General features: G+C 34.8%; 1 protein-coding gene across 3 annotated transcripts in view; it reads right to left on the bottom strand.

Annotated features, from left to right (window-relative positions):
* Positions 1-8,616: 8,616 nt before the first annotated feature.
* Positions 8,617-12,787, bottom strand: part of DCUN1D1 (defective in cullin neddylation 1 domain containing 1) — a 31,194-nt gene continuing 27,023 nt past the window's right edge. For all 3 annotated transcript variants that reach the window (XM_027540121.1, XM_027540140.1, XM_027540131.1), the window contains one exon: positions 8,617-12,647. In XM_027540121.1, coding sequence (XP_027395922.1) covers positions 12,568-12,647 — 80 coding nt within the window. In that variant the 3' untranslated portion in view covers positions 8,617-12,567. The remainder of the gene's footprint in view (positions 12,648-12,787) is intronic.

Raw genomic sequence — 12,787 nt, 5'->3', positions numbered from 1 at the left:
AGCCCATGTGCCATAACTACTGAGTCCATGAGCCCTAGAGCCCGTGCTCTGCAACTAGAGAAGCCACCACAATGAGAAGCCTGCACAGCACAACTAGATAAAGCCCGAATGCAGCAACGAAGACCCCAGCACTGCCAAAAATAAAACTAAGAACCTAAACTCTTAAAACTGAGTATTGTCAAGATTTCAGTTCTTCCTAAACTGATCTACACATCCAACGTATTGCCAGTTGAGATTCTACCAACTGCACTATAGAATGTGTATGAGCTATAGAATTTGTATTCTACAGTTACTGCGTGTTCCATAAACATCAACTGTGATTTTCAAATCAGTATCTGTGTGTGTGTGGCTTTTAGACAGTTTTATCAATTACTGAATGAGTAGTAAAATCTCCAACTGTAATTAATTGTGAATTTGCCCATTTCTGTCATTTTTTTGCTTCATACATTTTGAAGGTCTGTTATTAGGTGCATACACATTTAGGATTCTATTCTGATGAACTGATCTTTTATCAAAGTGAAATGTCCTTTTATACTTTGTATTAACATAGCCACACTACCTTTTTTATGCTTGTTTACATGATATATCATTTTACTTTTAGTCCTTCTATCTTTATATTTAATGCATGACTTGTATAAAGCATCTACTTGGGTCTTGCTTTTTGTCTATTCCAAGTCTCTTCTAATTAATATAATCATTAATATATTTGTATTTAAACTTTACATCTTGCTGTTTTCTATTGTCTCGTGCTTCTTTCTTTCCTGCCTTCATTCTGGTTATTTTTTAGCATTCCGTCTCTTTTTAGGTTTATGGTTATACCTGTTTTCAGTGGCAATTCCTAGGATTTACTAAACATCCTTACATTGCTCAGTGGTAAAGAATCTGCCTGCAATGCAAGAGCCACAGGAGATTTGGGTTCAAACACTGGATTGGGAAGATCCCCTGGAGGAGGAGATGGCAACCCACTCCGGTATTCAAGCCTGGAAAATCCCATGGGACAGAGAAGCCTGGCAGGCTACAGTTCATAGGGGTCACAAAGAATTGGACACAACTTAATTAGCATCCTTGCAGTGAATATTCTCTCATCTCATTTATAAGAATCTTACAATAAAAGTCCATTGACTCTTCAATCCTTTGTACTACTGTCATGTAGTTTATTTACATTTATAAACCCAACTAAACACGTTTTGCTTTAAACAATTATGTTAAAGAAATTAAGTTTTGTAAAAGTATTTTATAATGCTTTCCAATTCCAATGAATATTCAGGACTGATTTCCTTTAGGATTGAAAGTACTATAAAAAGTATTTTTATATTTTTAAAATATAAAAGTATTTTATTTTTATAATACTTTCAATCCTGAAAGAAATCAGTCCTGAATATTCATTCTAAGGACTGATGCTGAAACTGAAACTCCAATACTTTGGCCTCCTGATGTGAAGAACTGACTCACTGGAAAAGACCCTGATGCTGGGAAAGATTGAAGGCAGGAAGAGAAGGGGACGACAGAGGATGAGATGGTTGGATGCCATCACTGACTCGCTGGACAGATTAAGCAAGCTCCAGGAGTTGGTGATGGACAGGGAGGCCTGGCGTGCTGCAGTCCATAGAGTTGCAAAGAGTTGGACACAACTGAGCAACTGAACTAAACTGATGGCATAAGTTGTACTTTTTCGTGTCCACTGCCTGAGAAAACACACATAAGGATGTAAAGACCCCTTACACTTGCAACGGTATACTAGAGGTACAACCTGAAGCAGAACCATGCGCGTGTGCTGAGTCACTTCAGCCCTGTCACTCTTTGGGCTGTAGCCTGCCAGGTTCCTCTGTCCATGGGATTCTCCGAGCAAGAATACTGGAGTAGATTGCTATGACCTTCTCCAGGGGATCTTCCTAACCCAGGGATGGAACCAGTATCTTCTGTGTCTCCTGTATTGCAGACGGATTCTTTACTGCTGAGCCACCGGGGAAGCCCCCAGAACTACCCTACCCAGCATTTAAAAATATGTGTGCAGTTTAGACTGTCAAACTAGAGAGGCAGTTTTTCATTTCCTGGGGTAAAATGTACAGCTCCAAGATCCAATGCAGGATTATCCTGCCCCAAAATGTTCAAGTATCTGGCTATCCTTTGGAACATTACTTATTTTTACTTGTTTGAGAGAGTAAGAAACATTCATGTCTAACAGAATACTTGATTTTCCCAGATTTCTAATCCAATGGTCTCCCATTATGCTACATGACAGCATCATCTATACAACCATTTCAATTAGACAGTTTTTCCTTCCCTCCCAAAATACAACCCATCATTAAATTATCTGACCCCACCTTTAACATATATCCTTAGTTTGCCCACCTTTCTCCTACCATTGTCACACTAGTTCAAACCAGCATCACACCTTGTCCAGACACCAACCTCCTAACTCACTGGGAATCATTCTCAAAACAGCAGCCAGTCACCTTTAAAAAGCAAGGTTTTTTCTTTCCTGTTTTAAAATCTCCAAAGGTATCTCATTGCACTCCTTGTGCTAGCTCACAAAATCATACGCAATGTGGCTCCTGCCTGCCTCTCATCTCATGGCCCTGTCTCTGCTCCTCGGCCACCTCACTGCCTTACCTTCCATTCCTCAAACTTGCCAAGTTCATTCATGCTTCAGGGACTTTCAACTACTGTTGTTCTCTGCTAATCTCGATCACATGGGTGGCTCCTTTTGTTTTGGAGCTCCAGCTCTGCAGAATCCCCAGAAGTAGGACTAGGTAGTTACCTTAAAAATAAATAAACTAAAAAACTTAGATCAAGGTTGTGATCCAGTGAGCTAAACTTTCTTCTCACGTCTCTAAGCAAGTTACAGATTTGGTTATTAATGAATCTGGAAATAAAAAGTATCTGAGAATCCAATTCATTAATTTTTCTTATTTCCCTTGGAAAACCTTCACATTTAGTGCATGTAGTATTAGGTAAGGCCATACTGCTGCACCAGACACCCAACAACAAAGAGCCTTAAAGAGAAGAGGTGTAATGTTCTCTGATTACATTCTGTGGAGAGTTCCAGTAGGTACTGTACAACATGACAAAGTGGGAGTTGTTCCTGGAATGCAAAGATGGTTCAATATATGAAAATCAATCATTCTGATACGCCACAGTAACAGAGTGAAGGACAAAAACCACATGATCATACTAACTGATGCAGAAAAGCATTTGATAAGACTCAATACCCTTTCAAATAGATGGGGAAACAGTGGCTGACTTTATTTTTCTGGGCTCCAAAATCACTGCAGATGGTGACTGCAGCCATGAAATTAAAAGACGCTTTACTCCTTGGAAGGAAAGTTATGCCCAACCTAGACAGCATATTCAAAAGCAGAGACATTACTTTGCCAACAAAGGTCCATCTAGTCAAGGCTATGATTTTTCCAGTGGTCATGTATGGATGTAAGAGTTGGACTATAAAGAAAGCTGAGCACAGAAGAATTGATGCTTTTGAACTGTGGTGCTGGAGAAGACTCTTGAGAGTCCCTTGGACTGCAAGGAGATCCAACCAGTCCATCCTAAAGGAGATCAGTCCTGGGTGTTCATTGGAAGGACAGATGTTGAAGCTGAAACTCCAATACTTTGGCCACCTGATGCTGGGAAAGATTGAGGGCAGGAGGAGGAGGAGACAACAGAGGATGAGATGGTTGGATGGCATCACCAACTCGATGGACCTGGGTTTGGGTGGACTCCGGGAGTTGGTGATGGACAGGGAGGCCTGGTGTGCTGTGGTTCATGGGGTTGCAAAGAGTCGGACACAACTGAGCGACTGAACTGAATAACCTTTCCTATTACCCCACCACCACCGACAAAAAAAAAATCAACAAACTCGGAATAGAAGGAAACTACCTCAGCATAATAAAAGATTTAAAGATCATATATGAAAACTCCACTGCTACATTATACTTCAATGGTGAAAGATGCAAAGCTTTTCCTCTAAGATCAGGAACAAGATAAGGATGCCCACTCTTGTCACTTCTACAAGGTATCTAAAGTCCTAGCCACAGCAATTAAGACAGAGAATGAAATGAAAAGCATCTAAATTGGAAAGAACCAAAATTATATTTGCAGATATTATCCTTCATGTTGAAAATCCAAAATTCCATACACACACATATTGTTTTAATATAAAGCAAAACAAAAGAAGAAATTCAAAGGGAGAAATAGACAAGAGCATAATAAAAGTAGGCGACTTCCATATTCCATTGTCATCAATGGATAGATCATCCAGACAGAAAACCAATAGAGACACTTAATAACATTTGAGCAAATGTTTAACACCTAGAATATCAAAAGAACTCTGACAACAACAAAAAAATAAATAATCAATTCAAAAATGGGCAAAGGACTTAGTCATTTTTCCAAAGATGATATATAAATGGCCAAGAAGCATGTGAAAAGATGCTCAATATCACTAACCAGAGAAATGTAATTAAAAACCACAATGAGGTATTACCTCAATTCATTAGGATGACAAATACAAGAAAGGGGGAAAGAAAGGAAGGCGGGAGGGAAGGAAGGAGGCAGGAAGTGTTAATGAAGATGTGAAGAATCTGGAGCCCTTGTGCACTGCTGGTAAGACTAAAACGGTGCAACTGCTGTGGAAAACAGCCTAGACGTTTCTCAAAAAATGTAAACAAGAAATGGCACAGGATCCAGTTATAGCACTTCTGGGTATTTATCCAAAAGAAGTGAAAGGAGGGTCTCAGATATTTGCACACTTACGTTCACAGCAGCACAATTAATAGCCAAATGTCCACTAACAGATAAATGGAGAAACAAAGTAAAATGTGATATATACTTACAATGGAATGAATTCCTGTCACATGCTGCAGTGAGGATGATGCTTGAGGATATTATGCTAAGTGAAATAAGCCAACCACAAAAAGATAAATACTGTGATGAAGACTCCATTTATATGAAGTACCTGAAGTGAAGTGAAAGTCGCTCTGTCATGTCCGACTCTTTACGACCCCATGGACTATACAGTCCATGGAATTCTCCAGGCCAGAATACTGGAGTGGGTAGCCGTTCCCTTCTCCAGGGGATCTTCCCAACCCAGGGATCGAACCCAGGTCTCCTGCACTGCAGGTGAATTCCTTACCAGATGAGCCACCAGGGAAGCCCTATGAAGTACCTAAAACGATCAAATTCATAAGACACTAAGTAAGATAGTGGTTACCAGGGGATGGAATGTGAAAATGTTTTCAATTCTATTTCTAGGAGTAGAACTGCTGAGTCATATGCTAACTCTATGTTTAACTTTCTGAGGAACAGCCAAACTGTGTTCCACAGCTGCTGCACCGTGTTAACATTCCCACCCATGTACAAAGGTTTCAATTCATCCGCATGCTCTTCAACACTTGTCCTTTTCACTAAAGTAATTCTTGAGGGTGTGAAGTGATAACTCACTGTGGTTTTGGTTTGCATTTCCCTAATGACTAATGATGTTGAATATTTTTTCATCTGTATATATGTTCTGGAGAAAGACCTATTCAAATTATTTGTTCATTTGTAAATTGGGTTATCTTTATTGTTAACTATAGTTCTTTATATATTCTGAATACAAGTCCCATTATATTTTTAAAGTTAAGGGAATGTCTATTGATATAATTATTATAGCTTTCTATACCACACTTCATTAATTTCCAAAATATTTTCAAGTTATAATATTTTTTGATGAAGTACATCAAAGGTTACCTTAAACATAAATTTCATAGAAATTTTAAAATATAAAGCAACCAATACATTTTCAAACAAATGAATTTCAAGCTGAAGAGAGGCAGGTATGGGGACCCATCAGTTAAAAGAAATTTATAGATATACAGAATATATGGACCTTATTTTGAAACCAGACTTGAACTGGAAAAATAAATTATGAGACAATTTAAAATGCTGACTAGATAATTACTAAGAAATGGTTAACATTTAAGCATGATAATAGTGTTTTGGTTATCTTTAGGAGCTTTATGTATCAGACATACATACTGAAATATTTACAAATGAAATTATTTGCTACCTGGGACTTGCTTCAGAATAAATCAGGGTTGGGAAGATGGGTACCATATAAATAAATCAAGATTAGCCACATGAATTGATTGTGTTGAAGTAGGTTCATATACTAATCTACTGTTGTATATCCTGAAGTTTTCTATTACAAATAAACACTACTCCAATGTCTACTGTGTCTAAGAGCAAAAGTGGCTGGAAGCAACTAAACAATATCATCTAAAGTTTTACAAACTGAAAAAATTCATTCCCAGAACAAAAGAGCTCTGGGAAAATTAATAATGAGACTGACATGTCTGTGCAATTATTTATACAACATTTTAAGTATTACGACCAGTCACAGGCTAACTGGGAACTTACATCAAGCACTGTACACAAAATAGCACAATGCAACAGCCATCAGCATCACTCTTAACCTACACAGTTCATTTCCTCACTGGAGTTCACTAAGGGACTGGAACCCCCACTGAAGAGTACAGTAACTACCCTCACTGATTTGCAGAAAATACTGCCTTCAACCAAATATATGTACACAGCGAGTAATTTTATAATCCCTCAGGCCACCTTATACTCAACTAAATTGCACATCCAAAAGACAAACAAATTAGGATAGCTAGATATATATAACTTGTACACTTAAAATACAGATCTACCAGGATGACAATAATAAAAATAAATATATTCACAAGGATTTAGAAAAACTGTAACCCTACATATTGTGTTAGGAATATGTTTAAATGGTACAGCCACTTCGGAAAAGTTGGGCAGTTTAGAAAGTCAAACGTAAAATTTTGAAACAATCCAACAATTACACTCCTAGGAATCTACCTGAAAGAAATTAAAATATATGTCCACATAATGACATGGGGAATGTCATTATGGGGAATATTCACAGATTATTCATAATAACAAAAATGTAAACAATCCAAACGTCCAGCAATTGGCGAATGAATAAACAAAATGTAGTATATCTACATAATGGAATACTACATAGCAACCAAAAGAATTAAGTACAGGTATATACCCTAACATGGATGAAGCTCAAAAACATTATGCCAAAGGAAAGAAGCCAGAAACAAAAGACTTCAGATTGTATGATTCTAGTCACCTGTAATTTCTGGACAGGGGAAATTTATAGAACAGATCAGTGTGACTGCCTAGGTCTTGCGGTAAGAGCAGGAACCAACGCAAAGGAGCATGAGAGGAACTTCTATTAAGGCTGATGGAAATTTTCTAAAACTGGATTGTGATGGTTTCAGAACACTATGAATTTACTAAAATTTTTAATGAATTTACTAAAATTTACTGAATTGTACACTTACAATGGTTGGATTTCATGGTGTATAAATTATACCTCAATAAAGCTGTTGCTATTGAGTACCATTACAACAGTCTTATGAATGACTATTTTAAAGCTCTGGCTTTCATTACATGTAATTTCAGTACAGTGAATTCCAACACACTCTCAGGATTAAGAATACTGAAAACACAAGTATTTTCAAAAGATTTCATGTACACACATCTCTAAATCTTACTGGTCAAATATTGCTCTTTTACCTCTGTGTCATGTAACTACGTAACAAGAGCGCTGTCTAGAGCTTACCTTAGCATTTCTCCTTAGCCCCTAGCTTATGCCCTACAGTACTCCTTTTTGTAAAAATCTCATTTGGCATTGCCCAAGTTTTCCATTAGATCCAAAGTTTTATTTCATAACCTGAAATAAAATTAATAGTTATAGTAAATGTGTGCCTAAATATATATACTAAATATAAAATGAATATTATCCGTTTGTTTTTCTTTGCTTTGCTCATTAAGCCATTCACATGTTGCCTCTGTTTCCAAACTTTTTGTTTTAAATCAAGCTTTGTTTTTACTATTTTTGGTTCTAAACTATTCTTCACTTTAAACTTATTTGATGGATTCTTCTCTTCAAAGCAGTGCTACTTTCCATAATCAAGCCTGCTTTAATTTCAATCTGACTCTATCTCTTCCTATTCCACTGTAAAATGTTCCCTCTAAGCCAGTTATTAAAAACAGAAAAACACCTTTTTAACCAAACATTTTTCCCCAGACCAAATCTCATATGCAATGCCAATAAGATACAAGAGATAAAGTAGAAAGCTTCCGACCTCATGAAATACAGCAGCCTCAAGGCGTTTCTTGAAAAACAATGCTTTAAAAGTTATAAGCTATACTGATTTCTGTATAGCACAAACAGAAAAGATAAGGTGAATATAAATAAGCAATACTTTTAAGAAAAACTTGGATATACTTAGATTAAAAAAATGTTTTAGAAACTCAATTTTTAAAACATAAAATGATTCACCAAGTATCTGTCTTTAAAACTCCCATAAAGACATTACTTTTTAGGAATTCCATCTACTACAACAGCTGTGCACTTTTTTAAAGTCATAATTTCCTTATTTATGGCAGATTAAAAAAAGATGAAAGAGAAGTCAAAAGCCACATTAACACAAAACACTGAGCCTAGTGGAAAGTTGTCAAATAAATGAATTTGTCAGCAAGAAATGCCAATTACCCAACAGGCAGTAAAGAAAATAGATAGCAAGAATGCTCTGGTAAAACCATTTATATAACTGTATTGAGTTTAAAAAAAAAAAACAGAACTATCCGCCTCCAGAATCAAATACAAATCAAACAAATATTCAACCAAAATGGCGACAAAGAGTAAGGGTAAACCTGGAAAAGGGGATTTGTACTATTAGGAATTTTCAAATGTAAAACTATAAAATATAAACCACTTCCCCTTGTGAAATCAAAGGTAAAGGTATCATAACTTCACCACATTTCTATAAAATAAAAATAGAAATTATTGCTATATGATTGTAAAAATGGAGGCAAGTAGAGTTCAGAAATATACTTGTTTATAATCAATTAAATGATGAACCATAATTTGAACCCTAATTATCACATTATGTAGAAATCACAATCGGGTATTGTGTGCTCAGTTATTAAGATAAATGTTAAATAGTTCACATTTTAAAAACATTTTATCATTACATTATCAAATTTGATAAAATCTTATCAAAACATCTATGTATGCAATATAAATCATGTTGTTAAAAGTATAAAGTAACATTTAAAGAAAACTGCTGAGGTGTCAAATAAGTATTTTCTATTAAATATATACAATTTAACATTTAGAACTCCATAAATTAATTCTTGCTGAAAGTTGATTCAGGTTTACAAAGGCATACTTTGTGAACTATAATAAATTTCCCCAGCACCACTTTCCTTTATTCCAAAATTCTTTCATTAGGTTTAACTTTCTTCTGTCATTCATATGTAAAAGTTACAGAAGGTTTACAATACGTAGTCTTCATAGTAACATGTTTTAAAAAAATCTAAGCAAAGTGCACGTTAAACTGTCTACAACTACTCAAACCTCTTGATTATCATCAAATAAAAAACAGATGAACACTTCATTCACTTAAATCTTTCTGAGGAAAAAAAAATAGTATACCTTGCTTAAATAAGAATTTCCCAGTAAGGGTATTATATAAAAGATTTCCCATGTTATTTTATTAACTCTCTTTCACTCATTAAAACTTTTTAAAAGTCTAATGAAGAACATATACTTACAAAGCCATATTACACAACTACAGTACTGTTAAATAAAGCAGCCCAGTATAGTTGTAAACATTTCAAATATAGTAAACAAGACTTGGCATGTCTTTTCTCCCAAAAACTTGCCATTACAATGCTCTTTCCATTAATAATTATCCTTTCTAGAAAAGTTTTCCGGTATATTTTAGTCTTTAAAAGTATTACACTGAAATAATATGTGAAAAGATTTAGTCATGGCAATTTCACTGAAGCTTTTATTGCCTCTGTTGGTAATATGACAGGGATGTAAGAAACACAATTGAACTTACAGAGATATGCAGATGATAGTCACTAAAGATAACCTTGATCTCAAGTATTTTTATATGTGGGCACTTCTAATTTTATACACTTTACTATTTAAAAAGCATTACATTTTAAAATGTGTACCTGTTTTGACATTTGGCAAAAAGGAAACTGTACCTGTGGTTCAGTTTAAAACAAAAGAATCAGCATGGGGAGTTAACCAAAATGAAGGCTGAAACACTAATTAATTAAAGCAATTCAAGTTGTGTGTGTGTGAGCATGTGTGTCCCTTTCAACCTGTCAATCTCACTCTTTCACACACACTCACACACACATGGCCATTATGTGTAAGCATTCTTAGTACAAAATATTCCCTACGTAACCAGACATTTATCCTCAGAAAAATCACACCACATTAAATCAGTCTTCTCTTTCAGGCCCTAGTAATAGTATTGTTTAATTCTAAGATGCCATCATAGAGTTAACAACCTTAACTTTTATGCTACATAATTATATTCAAAGCTTTATGTATTGTTTTGTTTATAATTACACAGTAATTATAAATGTTTAGTACCAAACTGATGACAAACACTATTTTGTTGAAAAGGTCTTGCATTTAAAAGGAAAAGTCTGTAAAACCCAAGGCACTAGGCCACGAACCAATATCAGACTTATATGAAAAACAAGTTCTATTGGGGAAAAAAAGCTAATCGGATCTCATTTCAAAACACAGCATACTGGAATTAATTAATCAATTCAAAAACAATAGCGTAACTCAAAATCTTTAAGACAGGAAACAAAATAGTACATATATATATATATATATATCTTTTTAAAATATTTCATAATTGAAGTTCCTCTTAATATTTACAAATATGAAATCAGGAAATACTGAAAGCAGCAGGATTCTTCTTTTTTCTTTTTTTTTTAAATAACCAATTCTAGTAACCTGAATAAAACTGTCAAAATTTTCTTTTGATAGAATCATATTTTTGAATTAAAGTTATGATTAGAATATTAATATCTATGGGAAGAGCTTTCTAGTCAATTTCAAAATCATGTAAATAAGTAGTTTTAATATATCCATTTCTTAAAATCATTTCCGCATCTACATTATAATGTACTGCTTTTCTGAAGTACATTCCTTTGATAATTTCAACATTAGACCTTACAGAGTGCCTGGATACACCAAGCAAAATCTACTCCTGCTAAAAACCAGTCATCCAGTCTCTGAAGTTTTACATTTTTTAAACCAGCCTTAAAGAAATGTTTAAAAAAGCAATAAACCCTTCTTCACATGTCAAGAAGTGAACAGAGAAATGAGCATTTTCAGCATGAAAGCAGTTCACAGGTCTTGTAATAAAAAAAAAATAGATACAAGATACAGTTCTGCTTTGATGTGAAAACTGAGCTAATCTGAGTGAAATAAAACATAGTAGAAACTAAATAATTTATGAAAATAGAAGCCAGATTTGTATTTTGCATCAAGTGCATGCTTGCTTGAAAATCCTTGCTCCTCAAGTATTTGGCAACCACAGTGATTAGCAGTTAAAACAATTTCAACAAAATAAGAAGTCATCAAAAATGGACTATTTGTCTGAAAGAGCAGTACCTATAAGAATTGAACTTCATGGCTCATTACAACCATTTTCAAAATTTAATTCCTACTTCTTCTTATAAATTAAGAGAATTTCATTTGTGTTCCATAGTGTGCTGACAAAACAAAAAGAAACAAAAATAAACCCTCATGCCTAAATTTAGAATATTGTATTATGTAGCAATCTAAAACATTCAAACAAATTAAATAGTTTAACTTACTTAACAGGCATATAAGCATTTCAAAATCATAATGAAATCCAATTATGAGGTGCATAATGTAGACGGGAGTAGAATCTAACATTATGCAGATGTTTTTCTAAATAAAAGCCCCTGTAAGACAACTATATATAAACATGGGTAAGATAAGTGCAGACTAGTTCTGTGGAACCTTTTGAAATCGAGGGTCTAAAACACAATAAAATTTTGGGTAGGCACACCAAATTATCCTAAAATTTTTTCACGTTGGTTATTTTGACTTTTTTTCATCAGATACTCTACTCACATTAACAATACATGTAATTTGCCAGGAAAAAAAAAAAAAAAATCCCCCCATACCAAAACACCATTCCAGATCCGGTACACTTAAATATATCACTCTCACTGGAAGTGCTATCAGCATAGTCTTTGCAACTAGCCCAAAGCATATATTTAAGAAGTTTTTATAAACTGTGACGTTCATATGTTTAATTCTTATGCCAAACTTGTTTTCTGATGAAGACAGCATTGTGCTTTATGCAAGAATGGAAACTTCAAAATAATCACCATAAAGCTTCTAAGACTTATGGGAGAATAAACTAGGATGGTCCACAGATATAAGATGAAATCCACAATGTTGGAATAATAAATGTTTAGAGCGGCCCAGACTAGAAGACAAGCCCAAACCACCATTAGAAGAATGAAATACGATATGGTCCAAGATGTATCCTTAAAGTTTTGTCTCAACCCTCAGTCTGAATTGTGAGGATTGATCTTCAGTTCAGTCCAGCCAGCAGAAATTGACTGTGCAATTTTCCGTTGTATTTATTGTACAGACTATGTACATTCTAGAAGGTTCCTTCAGTGCTACACTGTTGTACTTTTTGTCCCAGCAATTTGAGGGCGTGCAAATTCCACAAAGTCATCAATAAGAACAGGCCATGCTCCTGTGGGGGGGATATGTGAGAAAGGAAAGAAACAAAAGCAGAAATAAGGCTAGTATTTAGCAGAATCCTTATTTTTTCTTAAATATCTTCCCTACAATTGTTAAAGCATATCATTATAAATATCCACACTGATAAGACCT

This window comes from Bos indicus x Bos taurus, chromosome 1, assembly GCF_003369695.1.
Source record: "Bos indicus x Bos taurus breed Angus x Brahman F1 hybrid chromosome 1, Bos_hybrid_MaternalHap_v2.0, whole genome shotgun sequence".
Taxonomy (NCBI): Eukaryota; Metazoa; Chordata; class Mammalia; order Artiodactyla; family Bovidae; genus Bos; species Bos indicus x Bos taurus.
This window is presented reverse-complemented; position numbering and strand designations above follow the sequence as displayed.